Consider the following 14,779-nt stretch of genomic DNA (forward strand, 5'->3'; position numbering starts at 1 on the left):
TGATCATATCTGCTCAACTCTTCCTCATTAACGGTTTCCTTGACTGCGCCTCACCGCCAGTTGCCTGCTCTGCTGTGAACTGCAGTAACCCCGTCTTTGCATCTCTCTGCATCCCTTGTTCTCAATGAGCATCAGCAGAAGGCCCTCCTCCAATCAGAGCGCTTCTTTATTTGGAGCCCTCCTACAGGCAGACATGACCAGCTGTCTCTAACAGACGAGACAGCCCTCGGAAACCCTTTATGGCACGTTTCCTAATTTATTCACGGTTTGTACTCTGCGGGGACCATACCGGTCCCCGGGACTAAGAATCTGCACTTATATATATACAAAAGCCATGCATTGTAGGCTCTGGTGTCTAGTTGTAACATGACAATAATAATAATACAACGTACAATCAGATGCAGACAAGAAATGTAATGCGGACATTGTGCTGGCATACTGAAATCTGATCACACCTATTGAAGTACACAATACAATCTCCCAAGCCTTTATTGACTTAGGGGGAAAGCAATGGGCACAGTGCAGGCTCATGTCTATGGAGGACGTGTGGGGTTGATTTACTAAAGGCAAATAGGCAAGGAAATTCCCATTCACTTAGGCTGCATTCACACCTGGGCGTTCCTGGAAGCCACAGACAATGCACTCTTAAGAACCGCGTTGCAAACGCACTGCAAGCAAGTGTTGTACTTCCCGTGCCAGTAATTCAGGCTAGTACCTCAAACACCCGTTTTCGGGGGCTCCTTTGGGGTGTTTTTCACGTGTAGGGTAGTCTATTCAAATGGATTTGTTTTAAAACTGAGGACATTGGGCTCTGTCTCCTGTGCTCCTGGTCTACACGTATCATTCTGTTCAAACAAACAATGGTTTTAATATTATATCCAAATCCAGAAATTTGGATTGTTTTTGAGCAAATTTGACTGAATTTGGACCAGTCTTCAACCAATCCTCAAGAACTGTCTGTTTGATCCTAGAAGGAAGAGACCTAAATTGAACAAACCTGCAATTCAGTAATACCTACAGGTCTTGTGACCCTGTGACTGGACAGTGAAAGGAGTAGCAGCATGTGACTCATGAGTTTGTAGGCACATGGCCAAACCCTTCGCTAGTTAGCTACGGATATACAGGGCTATCCATGGGCCATCTTATCTGTACTGAAACCACCCCAAGCCCACACAGATCTTCATGTCTGCCACACACAAGCAGGGGTGGTGCAAGGATTTTTGACACCGTAGACCAGTGGTCCTCAACCCTGGCCTACAGGGCCCACTAACAGGCCAGATTTTAGGTATTACCTTGGGGAGATGACTAGAGTACTGTAATCACTGAGCAGCAAATTATATCACCTGGGATGTATTTCAGTTATCTTGCAAATCTGGCCTGTTAGTGGGCCCTGTAGGCCAGGGTTGAGGACCACTGCCCTAGACGAAACCTTATTTAACTGCCCCCGGCAGTTAAATAAGGTTTATTTGAATATGGCGGAGGGGTGGAGATTTTTGCGGCGTCATCTATTTCTTCAGCCTTGGGCTGCAGGCCCACACCTACTCCTCTGGCTTGAAGACAAATAGTGGCAGCTCGCTTCTTCACACCAGCCATGGTCTTCAGGCCCTGGGCCCACACCTGCTCCTCTGGACTTGGCCGTAAGACAAACAGCCCCAGCGTGCTTGCTTGACACGCCTGCGGTTTGTGTCACGCGTCACGGGGCAAGGCACCCCTGACTGATGTGCACTCTAGGCTGGCGTCTACCTGGGCCAGTGATGGTTAACCTTGGCACCCCAGATGTTTTGGAACTACATTTCCCATGGTGCTTAACTACACTGCAGAGTGCATGAGCATCATGGTAAATGTAGTTCCAAAACATCTGGGGTGCCAAGGTTTGCCATCACTGACCTAGGCTATAGGTAGTGCTGGCCCTGCACACATGCACAAATGTCTTAGACCCTGCAAACTACATCCTCCTGTTCTGCAAAACCCCTGACCCCTATTTACACCTAAAACACACTTTCTTGCAGGGCCCTGTATATTATGATGTTCAGGCTAGGGTTCCAAGGCTAGTCTGAACACCTGAGGCCCATGTGACATAAAGGCCCGGGCCACCAGGTGCCAGGAGATCCTAAACCATTGCTATGAGAGTAAACCTCATTTCAGCTAACCACTACCAGATAGGTAGATCAGGTTTGCACTGCACACTTTAATATATTTCTGCGACTCTTAACACTCCTAAAACATTCCCCTGGTATAGGCTGTGCATAATAAATTACATTTTCCTACCTGCACATTATTTATTACTCGCCATTAAGTCGACTGTTCAGCTCGCCTCCTAAAGGCACATAAAGAGGCATTTCAGTGGCCTCCCTAGAGGGGATTACAACCTACAGTACTAACAGCTCTTCCTGCTGACATCTCAGTTTTAGGAAGCAAAGCCATCCCTGGACAGGGCAGCCTCCCAGCTATATGGTGGCTGCTGCCCCTTCCACCTACCATGCAGGACTCCCAACAAAATATGATGGGCAAGATATATATACATATCATGCCCGTGAAAAAATGGCTGCCTAAATCTTGAGGGATTTCAGTGCCAATCACAGTCACCACTGGCTTTCCCAAAATGGCTGACTGGAGCTCATAACAGGGGACAACTTAGTCCCAAGTGAGTTCCAGCCAGATTGAAGAAGTGACACAGCGCCTTCTTCAGGTCAGAGAACATACTGCAACATTACATCTGCCTACATTTCCCCCCCTCTTGCTTGTGCCAAGAGCAAGCATCCAGCATTCCCCCCTGTGCAAAGATTATGACATAATAGGAGAAAAGCAATAAAAAACAGAACTTAAAAATACAATTGCTCTTCTGTGGCTTGGGTGCAGGGTCACCCAGTTTCAGATGCTCCACCAAGGACTGTCTTAACCCCAGGCTTCCAAGGGGAAGCAAGTCTGTAGCAGGGGACAACTTACTCCCAAATGAGATCCTACCAGCCTGAAGAAGTGACACAGCGCCCTCTTGAGGTCAGAGAACATACTGCAACATTATAACTGCCTACATTTTCCACCCTCTTAACTATGGAACATGCTTGTGCCAAGAGCAAACACCCAGCATTCCCACTGTGCAAAGATGACATAACATTAGTAAGGAAAAAAAAAAAAGCTGACAAATACAATAGATCTTCTCTGGCTTGGGTGTAGGCTCACCCAGTTCCAGCTCCACCAATCACTGTCTTAACCCCAGGCTCCCAAGAGGAAGCACACCCATACCAGGGGACAACTTATTCCCAAATTAGTTCCCACTAGCCTGAAGAAGTGACACAGCTCCCTCTTGAGGTCAGAGGACATACTCCCAAATGAGTTCCCGCTAGCCTGAAGAAGTCACACAACGCCCTCTTGAGGTCAGAGGACATACTGCAACGTTACATCTGCTTACATTTTCCCCCCTCTTAACTATGGCACATGCTTGTGCCAAGCGCAAGCATCCAGCATCCCCCTGTGCAAAGATGACATAACAGTAGGAAAGCAATAAAAAACAGAGCTGAAAAATACTATAGATCTTCTCTGACTTGGGTATAGGTTCACCCAGTTCCAGCTCCACCAAGGACTGTCTTTACCCCAGGCTCCCAAGGGGAAGCACACCCATACCAGGGGACAATTTAGTCCCCAATGAGTTCCTGACAGCCTGAAAAAGCCACACAGCTTCATGTCGGAGGACATACTGCTGCATTATATTTGCCTACAAGCTTACCTCTCTGTTCCTCTATTCCACATGTGTCAAACACCAGGCCCGCGGGTCGAATCCGGCCCTTCAGGCCATTTCATGTGGCCCTCGCACCTCTCCTGCAGCTACGGTACCCCCCCTTATGCAGCTGTGAAGAAGCTCATCTCTGCCCTCCCATCTCAGCAGTCAGCAGCAGAGAGAAGGACAGAACTCTCCCTACAGATCCTGTCCCTTTCTGTGCAGCCACAGCACCCCTTTTTCTCTGTCTCCTCTGGTCTCAGCATTCAGCTGACTCCAGCCCTCCCCTGGTCCTCCTCCAGACCCTGCATTTTCTGCTTTCCAGATCTGCCCCCAGCTTCTTCCCAGCAGTAGCACAAAGTAAGGGGGGTGCACTGTGATTTAAGGGAGGGTCGGGACTCATGACTTCTGATGGTCGGGGGGGTGGGGGGCTTTTGATATCTGATGTAAGGAGGGGGATGCTCCCAACATGTAGTCTTACAGACACAACTGGCCCCATAATGCTGGTGCGGCCCACAATAAAATTGAGTTTGACACCCTGCTCTACTCTTTCCTCCCATCAGTATGCTCCTTGGACTGATGCACAGTTTGTTTGCTCCTTGTGCTGCTTATCCCTTCCCAATCTGAGCTCTGATGTGCGGAGATTCAAGGGGCCGATGTCAACACATACTGAGCATTTAACAATATTTTAATAAATGGAGATCTGCGTCAATGTGTGTTTTATATCTGGCTAGTTCAGCTTTAATTAGAATGTTTTTAAAAAAAAAAAAAAAAAACAATGTTCTTTTATAGCAGCCAATCAGTTTGCAAACCGCTATAGTATGAGCAATAGAATAGGACAATGCATAGAGCATAGTTGCCAACATTTAAAAAAAAAAAAAATTCCAGGGACACTTTGCAGCACAGCTATCAATTACCACACCCACTTCCCTGAAGCCCCGCCCACTCTGCATAATTAATCTCACCTATTTATCAGATTATAAAGGTCTACTCAATAAAGAGAGAATTACAGGAAATTAAAAAGTGAATTTTAAACTTAAGGCCACAGTAGCAGAGTTGGAATAATTCTCCCATTCAGCTGCACTACTTCTGCGTAACATTTATGGGCAGCCCGATAAACAGGCGCTTGGAGGGACAATATAAATGACCTGGGACAGGCTCCTATTTGCAGGGACTGTCCCAGGAAAAAAGGGACAGTTGGCAAGTATGATAGAGGTGATGATAGACGCTGTCAAAACCAATATATTTGTATATAATATCCTGCGTTACACGGACTCTTTATGCCTTGGAGCAGAATATAATAAATCTAGTAATATTTCCCTGTCCAAGGTACTCCAGACTCCCCTTATTTCTAATCCATTGACACAGATGGATTAGTTCAATATCTAGGTCTGACTACTATGCAGTTCTCTGTGGATGAGGATCTGAAAAGAAGAGGCATGTCAGCAATGTGAACATCTTTACTGTGAGTGACCAGATGAGGCAGAAGTCATTACTCATTACAGCGCCGGTCAGCCTTTAATACATCACCGGTCACGCCATGTCATTTGTGATCTTAAAATAAACTGAATTTCATTCTAAAAAAAAAAATGAATCAGTATGAAACCACAATTCCCCGGCACAATTACAATCCTTTTATAGTCTTTTATTCCTTGCAGTAATGAAGACAAAGAATCAGAATGTGAATGTAATACATTGGAGTGATGGGTTTCTGATATACAAAATGGTCACACTGGGTGCTACTGGCTATTAATTAATTTTCATTTAATTTCTATTTTATTTCACAGGTGTATTTAAACATGCAAACTATGTTAGACCACATACAACTATTTTTAAATGCATGTTGATTTTCTGTTTCATAATTACTAGTTATGGGTGAACAGACCCTTTATTTTTTTTTCCATTTTACTGCTTGTTTGCCAACTCAGATTACTGCATAACTTACTCAGGCACAAGATGTATTACCAATGTTCAAACTGACAATCAAAACAGCCTCCCCCCTTGTCTACCTAAGCCCTGTCCATTTCAGCGAACCCTCCCATTGTGGCAGTGGGACATTCCTGGGTTTGGGGAGTGTTGCCAAGTAGGCAGTTGGGATATGTTAATTAAAGCTGATAGTTAAAGGAAATGAGCTACTAGTGTTTCCAGCAAACACCGGAGCTATGCTAAAATCAGAGGATTAACAGAGTTAAATTTAATCCTAGTTATCTTTGACCCACTGCAACAAGAATTCAGACAGCACCTCACAGGGTTGCTGGGAGTGTACATCCTGAAACCTCTGCTATATAACTTTCCTGGGTTTGGGGAGTGTTGCCAAGTAGGCAGTTGGTTGGGATATGTTAATTAAAGCTGATAGTTATAGGAAATTAGCTACTAGTGTTCCAGCAAACACTGGAGCTATGCTAAAACCAGAGGATTAACAGAGTTACATTTAATCTTAGTTATCTTTGACCCACTGCAACAAGAATTCAGACAGCACCTCACAGGGTTGCTGGGAGTGTACATCCTGAAACCTCTGCTATATAACTTCCTCTATGTACTCCCTATATACCTGGTCACATTCAGCCCTCCAGAGCAGGTTTGAATGTGATTGGAGGTTGAGAGAATATTGTTACTGCATGTGAGAGGCAGCAAGCAGATAACAATTGGTGTTACATAGTTACATAGTTACATAGTAGGTGAGGTTGAATAAAGACAATAGTCCATCCAGTTCAACCTGTGTAGGTGTGTGTGACTGTAATCATCTAACATAGCCCTTTATCTCCTGATCCTTGAGATGTAAGTCTAAGAGTCTTTTGAAAGTCACCATACTACCCGCAGAAACCACCTCTTGTGGTAGACAATTCCACAATCTTGTAGCCCTAACAGTAAAGAACCCCCCACGTTGCCTGAGGTTAAAACGCTTCTCCTCTAATCGCATTGTATGTCCTCGAGTCCTCATGCAATTCCTTCGAATGAACAGCTTTTTTTCTAAGCTGAGATCCCCATTAAGATATTTATAAATTGCTATCATGTCCCCTCTCAGACGTCTCTTCTCCAGGGAAAATAAATCGAGCGATTGCAGCCGCTCTTCATAGGTAAGGTCCTCCAATCCCCTAATTAGTTTAGTTGCCCTTCTCTGGACTCTCTCCAGCTCCAACACATCCCTCCTGAGGACTGGCGACCAGAACTGGACAGAATACTCCAGATGCGGTCGGACCAGAGTTTTATAAAGTGGAAGGATTATAGTCTTATCTCTGGAATACATCCCTTTCTTTATGCATGCTAATATTCTGTTGGCTTTGGAAGCTGCCGCTTGGCATTGCATGCTGTTGCCTAATCTATCATCAACCAAGACTCCCAGATCTTTCTCCATTTTTGAGTCCCCCAAGGGTTCCCCTCCTAACATGTATTGTGTTTTTATGTTTTTGGTCCCCAAGTGCAAAACCTTACACTTCTCCACATTAAACCTCATTTGCCATGTCGTTGCCCACTCCGTAATTTTGTCCAGGTCATTCTGTAGGATATCTGCTTCATGCTGTGCAGTTATTGCCCTGGCCAATTTTGTGTCATCTGCAAAAATTGATAACGAACTACTGATCCCGTCCTCAATGCTGTTTATGAATAAATTGAACAAGGTTGGTCCCAGGACTGAGCCCTGGGGCACCCCGCTTACTACCTCAGCCCAGTCTGAGTATGCGCTGTTTATTACCACCCTTTGGACACGGCCTTTTAGCCAGTTCCGTATCCAAGAGCAAACCCTGCTGTCGATACCTGCAGACCTTATTTTATAAATTAAGCGCTTGTGGGAAACTGTATCAAACGCCTTAGCGAAATCCAAGTACACCACATCCACTGGTCTGCCCCTATCTAGCTCACAGCTCACTTCCTCGTAGAATGTTAGGAGATTGGTTTGACAAGAACGCCCATTTGTAAACCCGTGTTGGTTACTACTGATGATGTTGTTGTCTTTAGCATACTCTACGATATAGTCCCTTATCATCCCCTCCAGAAGTTTACATACTATTGATGTCAAACTGACAGGCCTATAATTTCCCGGGATATGTCTCTGGCCCTTTTTGAATATCGGAATCACGTTAGCCTTCCTCCAATCCCCTGGTACATCTCCTGTCCTAATACTGTCAGCAAAGATTAGGAACAGTGGTCTAGATATAACCATACTGAGTTCCTTGAGCACTCTCGGATGTACGCCATCCGGGCCTGGTGATTTGTTTGTGTTTTAGAATACATTTCCTACATCACAAGCAGGGCTTCTCAGATCAACAGATCACCAATAGTAAAAGTTTCGAGGAACAGTGAACTGGTAGGCTTCATGTTGGCCTTTCAAGACTTTATTTTCTGTTCTGCTTTTGGCAATATATTTAATGAAATATTAATAAAAATTAGAATTTAATGAACCGTAGTACTTGGAGACCAATCAGAAATAAGTCCCTGTTAGTGTAGCTTCTAAAAGGCTTTGCCTTCCTCTGGATCAACTGTGGGTATAGGATTGTGTATATGGGATTGTATGGTTGGGTTTTCTTTACTGGTTTTTCTTTTTTTTTTATTGGTTGAGCTAGATGGACTTGTGTCTTTTTTCAACCTGACTTAACTATGTAACTATATATGTAAAACGGACATGTGATTGGCTGCCAGAGTTTACAGCAGATCAGCGACCTTTGTACTAATATTAAAAAAATATCTACACATGGGTTTACAAACACAAATCCTTTGAAGCCAGCCACCTACACATTCCATATCCAAATTTTATATTTGCATGTATATTTACTAATTTCTTATGATGACCATATGCAAACATGAGCAACCTCACCTCTTCCAGAGAACCATAAATGACAAGAGGCTTGAGAACTGACATTTATTAAATAACATTTATTAGGAGTCTCACTTCTGATGCTAAAGTATAGCACGCTGAGTGGAGGACTTTACAATCTACTTGTATCCTCACCGAAATAAAAAAAACCCTGCAGGACAAAGGCATAATGTGCTAGTATGTATCGCATACTAGCTCATTATGAAATACTTACCTTAAAACGAAGCCCTGACACGGTCGCCCGGACAGCGCTGAGGGAGCTGTCATGTTCCCTTGGCGTCTCTTCCTGGTTCGGCGGCTCCGGCACTGTGAGTGGCCGGAGCCGCAATGACGTCACTCCCGTTCATGCGCGCGGGAGTTAACTTGTCGGCAAAGAGCCGGACCTTCAGAGCGCATGCGCCGCTGGTTTTAGCGGCTGCATGAAGGGCGAATATCTCCTAAACAGTGCAGGTTTAGGAGATATTAAATATACCTACAGGTAAGCCTTATATAGGTAAAAAGCGGCGATACTTCCGCTTTAAAATATTTGATGGGACATTGTTTTGTCACCAACAGTGTGGTGGGATTTGTTTTGTGGAAGTGCTGCATATATTATATTAGATTATTATTATTATTATTATTGTTATTGTTATTATTATTGTTATCGTACAGCATTTTTTTACACTTCTGACATTATTTGCTGGGTCACAGTCCAGGACAGTATTTGTGTTTCCCATTAAAAAATATTATTATTATTATTATTATTATTATTATTATTATTATTATTATTAATAATAATAACAATAACAATAATGATACTATAACACATGATTTACTGTATATTCTTATGCCCTTATTTTGTTGGTCATGTAATCCTGGATGTTCTTTTTGCAAAGTGTTCTTTTGTGTTTCAGACTAAAAACTTTATTATTAATATTATATTATACAGGATTGATATACTTGTGACATTATTTGACAGATTAAATAATCAAAATAAACCCCCCTTTCCCTTACCCTTTCCCCTTCCTTTCCCTCCCCCCCCCCCCTTCCCATCCCTTTTCTCACCTTTTCCTTTTCTTTTTCTCTTGTCTTTTCTTTCCTTTCCTTTTTCTATTCTCTTATTGCATTTTCCACACGTACTTTCCCACTTTTCTCCCCCCCCCCCTTTTTCTCCCCTCTCCCCCCCCCCCTTTGGACCCCTTGCAGTCATATGCCCTATTGTACAAATTTCAATAGTTTTTATACTTTTTTGATTAATACAATATTATGATCTTTCAGGCAGGTGTTCTTGCCCTGGCTGGGTGGGCTACTTTTGTGGCTCCTTGTAGTCCTATTATTATTATTATTATGATTATCATTAATAATATTAATATTGATTCATTCTTTTTTTTTTTTTTTTTTACTTATGACAATATTTTGACAGTTTATTTTATATAGGATTTTGTTTGTTTCCCACTAAAAACATTTACAGAAATGTTCATGTTTATATAAAAACATAGAGATGTTCACATCCCTGAGATATGAACACTTAACAGATCTTATACTCCACAGTGACACGTCCTATAATCATAGTATTACACCATAGTCAGGGGTTGCAGTGCATTGTATTGTCACCTGGCATGCTAGCACACAAGCAACAGCCGATTTTGCACCGCTGGGTTATTCTTCTGTGATTAGAGGTGTGTTTTGGACTGGTGAATTTTAATACATTATTCTTCCCTGACTTGAACTATAATTAAACAATTGCATTCGCATCTCTTACCTGGATGTTCTTCATCTTATAACTGATTTTTTTAAATTTTGACATTTTGCAATAAAGGATGTAAAGCACACAAAAAAGCCATATTTTTGTAAAACGGATGCTAACCTTGTGATTTGGTGTTAATCATTCTGGTGAGAATCTAATAACAGCTGTATGATTGCAAGCTCTGCAGGTCATAGAGAAAAAAGAAAAAACCCGGGGGTGACCCCAGGACTTACCGAGGCATCTTCGCCGGCGAAGTGGCTGATAACTCTCAGGCCCCCAGGATGTCTCTTCACCCAGTCACTGATGTTGTAGACTTTGCGGTCTATCACCAGCCACTTATCAGTCCTCGTGTTGTGCTTCTGGATTTCCTCCCAACTGTAGCGAGGATCCGACTTGACGCAGCCAGAACTGCACCCCTCTCCGTTCTGGCCCCCCTTGCCCATGGTAGCTCCGTTCTTGGGGGGGCACTTGGTGCCAGCTTCCCTGTCCACCTCCTCTTCGCTCTGCCAGGAAATAAAAGCAAAAGTGTCATTTATACTTTAGAAGCTCACAGTTTCTGGATTGTGTCTGTGTTTCTTGTCACTTCCCCTGTGCCCCCCCCCCTCCTCCTCGCTCTCTATCTTGTCACCTCACCCCCTTCTTCACCATCAACTGCCTCCCCCCCTCATCATCAACTGCCCCCCACCAACAACTGCCTCCCCCCCACCAACAACTGCCTGCCCCCCTCATCATCAATTGCCCCCCACCAACAGCTTCCTCCCCCCCACCAACAGCTTCTTCCCCCCCACCAACAGCAGCCTCCCCCTCCACCTGCTGCTCCAGCTCACCCAGTGGCTGCCTGCCTGTTCTCTCCTTCAGTCTCTGAGGCTCCACATGTAGCCGGCTACATGTATTTCCCCACCTCTCCCTCCACCTCCTCCTCCCTCAGCATCCTCCTCTCTCCTCCTCTCCCCTGTTTAGGGTTTCCAGGGCAATCAGCAGAGGGAGAGGACTAATCCAGGGCCCGGGACCAGGGGCAGCCTCCTTGTCATTGGCCCTCCTGGATCTTTCGAAGCTGTAGGACGTGAGGGAATTATCTTTGAGCTGGGAGGGGAGCCAGAGAACACCCCCAACAACCTGAGAGAGAGAGAGAGGAGAGAAGGGAGATGACAGGAGAGGGGGGGCAGACATAGGGAGAGAGGGAACTCTCATATATAGGGGGGGGGGGCACAATGTGGGGGGATAAGAGGCTTAGAAATAAATAAAAAAAGAGGTGGGGGTCAGCAAACAGCTGTTGATTTGAGCAGGTTATTGTAGCAGGAGGCAAGGGAAAAGAAGGATTATTATATAGACAGATGAGAAATAAATAGGTGTGTGGGAGTGAACTCGAAGGCAGAGAACATGAGCTAAGCATCGCGGTGGTTCCCAATCCTGCCGTGCAGCACTGGGGTCCCCGGTTTGAACCTTGTTCGGGACAGATCTCCTCTGCATGTTCTCCCTGTGCTTGTGTGGGTTCCTCCGAACACGGGCTCATTCACACAGGCCATTATTATTATTATACAGGATTTATATAGTGCCAACAGTTTGCGCATCGATTTATAAAATGAAAGCAGACAGTGCAATTCAATACAAGAGGGCCCTGCTCATAGGAGCTTGCAATCTAAGAGGCAGGGTCAAGTGATAAAAAGGTAAATCAGCAGATTCTTGCTGCTGGAATCGCCGGTGAGCAGGGCGCGGTGTCACATACTCACATACAAGAGAGGCAATTTAGGCCTCATTCACACAGCGAATATTGGTATTACAGAGGATTTATATAGCGAGTTGGCGCTTTCATTTATAAAATGAAAGCAGACGGTGCAATTCAATACAAGAGGGCCCTGATCATAGGAGCTTGCAATCTAAGAGGCAGGGTCAAGTGATAAAAAGGTAAATCAGCAGATTCTTGCAGCTGGAATCGCTGGTGAGCAGGGCGCGGTGTCACATACATACAAGAGAAGCAATTTAGGCCTCATTAACACAGGTGAATATTGTTTATACAGGATTTATTTAGCGAGTTGGTACTTCAATTTACAAAATGAAAGCAGACGGTACAATTCAATACAAGAGCGCCCTGCTCATAGGAGCTTGCAATCTAAGAGGGAGGGTCAAGTGATACAAAAGATAATAACTGTTGGGGATGCGACGATGGGGAAAATAAAAATATATTTGTTAGGTTAGGGCGGTCTGCGAATTCCAGTAGCATAAATTAGCAGATTTTTGCAGCTGGAATCCCCGGTGAGCAGGGCGCGGTGTCACATACATACAAGAGAGGCAATTTAGGCCTCATTCACACAGGCGAATATTGTTATTATAGAGGATTTATATAGCGCGTTAGCGCTTCGATTTACAAAATGAAAGCAGACAGCCTCATTCACACAGGCAATTATTATTATACAGGATTTATTTAGCGCTGACAGTTTGTGAATGGATTTACAAAATGACAGCAGATGGTGCAATTCAATACAAGAGGGCCTTGCTCATAGGAGCTTGCAATCTAAGAGGCAAGGTCAGGTGATACAAAAGGTAAATCAGCAGATTCTTGCAGCTGGAATCGCTGGTAAGCAGGGCGCGATGTCACCTACTCACATACAAGAGAGGAAATTTAGGCCTCATTCACACAGACGAATATTGTAATTATAGAGGATTTATATAGTGCATTGGCTCTTCGATTTACAAAATGAAAGCAGACAGCCTCATTCACATAGGCGATTATTATTATACAGGATTTATTTAGCTCCAACAGTTTGTGCATTGATTTACAAAATGAAAGCAGACAGTGTAATTCAATACAAGAGCGCCCTGCTCATAAGAACTTGCAATCTAAGAGGGAGGGTCAAATTATGCAAAGGGTAATAACTGTGGGGGATGCGCCGATGGAAAAAAAAATGTAATTGTTAGGTTAGGGTGGTATGCAAATTCTGGCGGCATAAATCAGCAGATTCTTGCAGCTGGACTCGCTGGTGAGCAGGGCGCGGTGTCACATACTCACATACAAGAGAGGCAATTTAGGCCTCATTCACGCAGGTGAATATTGGTATTATAAAGGATTTATAAAGCGCGTTGGCGCTTCGATTTACAAAATGAAAGCAGACGGTGCAATTTAATACAAGAGCGCCCTGCTCATAGGAGCTTGCAATCCAAGAGGGAAGAGCAAGTGATACAAAGGGTAATTACTGTAGGGGTTGCGCCCATGGAAAAAATAAAAGTTTAATTGTTAGGTTAGGGCAGTCTGCGAATTCTGGCGGCATAAATCAGCAAATTGTTGCAGCTGAAATCGCCGGTGAGCAGTGCGTGGTGTCACATATATACATACAAGAGAGGCAATTTAGGCCTCATTCACACAGGCGATTATTGTTACAAAGGATTTATTTAGCGCTGACAGTTTGTGCATCAATTTAAAAAATGAAAGCAGACGGTGCAAGTCATTACAAAAGGAATCAGAGGGCCCTGCTCATAAGAGCTTGCGATCTAAGAGGGAGGGTCAAGTGATACAAAAGGTAATAACTGTGGGGGAGGATCTGATGGAAAAAATGAAAGTTTAATTGTTAGGTTAGGGCGGTCTGCCAATTCTGGTGGCATAAATCAGCAGATTCTTGCAGCTGGCATCACTGGTGAGCAGGGCACGGTGTCATATACATACATAGGAGGGTAAGAATTTTGGCCTCATTCACACAGGTGATTAGAGACCGTCTGTGAATTCCAGCAGCAAATGTAAGTTTAGCTGTTGCCACTCTGCCCCTGTAAATGAAGGACAAGCCCATAGTGGTCGGATTTGTCAGACGGAAAAGGCATATACTGCTATTAGGGACGGATGGTCAACCCTGGATGCAAACATCAGCGTCCAGGGGCGATCATCCATCTCTAACCTCAGGTAAAAGCTGATGTGTGTTTATCCACAGACATAGGTGTGCGCAGCCTAATACATTAGGGTGTGCACCCCAAAGCTCAAACACACGTCTTTCTCTGCAGCCTCAGCTGCAAGGAGCAGTGAATGAATGGGAAGTGCTGTGTGCTGAGCGGCTTCCAGTTCATTCACAAACTGAAGCATAGTAAACACAGTTTACTATGCTTTGGTTATGAATGAACACCGTGAGTGAATGTGTTCACTGTGTTCATTTAGAAAAGCAAGGGGCAAGTAAATTACATACTTACTAGCCCCTTCTCCTGCTCTCCATCCTGAAACATCCCTCGCAGAAGCTGGGGGGAGAGGAGAAGTGGGAAGCCAGCAGCACTGCGGGGCGGAGGGCCAACAAGGGGAGTGGGGGGAAGCCCGGGCAGTAGGGGAAATTGGCACCACACATAGTGATGACACTGCCTGCACACACCTATATCCACAGATAAGTGGTCACTATCAACTTGTCATTTATTTACACCAGGGGTCTCCAAACTTTCTAAAAAAAAAAAGGGCCAGTTTACTGCCCTTCTGACTTGGGGAGGGGGGGGCAGACTGTGGGCATTGGGAGTAGAAAAGGTCCCGACATCAGTGGGAATAAATAATGTCCCATCTTTG

General features: G+C 44.4%; 1 protein-coding gene across 1 annotated transcript in view; it reads right to left on the bottom strand.

Moving 5' to 3' along the window:
* Positions 1-11,214, bottom strand: part of FADS2 (fatty acid desaturase 2) — a 48,662-nt gene extending 37,448 nt beyond the window's left edge. The window contains exons 1-2 of the mRNA XM_082271151.1: positions 11,079-11,214; positions 10,485-10,754 (exon numbers count right to left, since the gene is read on the bottom strand). Of these exons, the coding sequence (XP_082127277.1) occupies positions 10,485-10,694 (210 nt within the window). The 5' untranslated portion in view covers positions 10,695-10,754; positions 11,079-11,214. The remainder of the gene's footprint in view (positions 1-10,484; positions 10,755-11,078) is intronic.
* Positions 11,215-14,779: the final 3,565 nt, after the last annotated feature.

The sequence above is a fragment of the Pelophylax lessonae genome (assembly GCF_965119305.1).
Source record: "Pelophylax lessonae genome assembly, chromosome: 10".
In the NCBI taxonomy this organism is placed as follows: domain Eukaryota; kingdom Metazoa; phylum Chordata; class Amphibia; order Anura; family Ranidae; genus Pelophylax; species Pelophylax lessonae.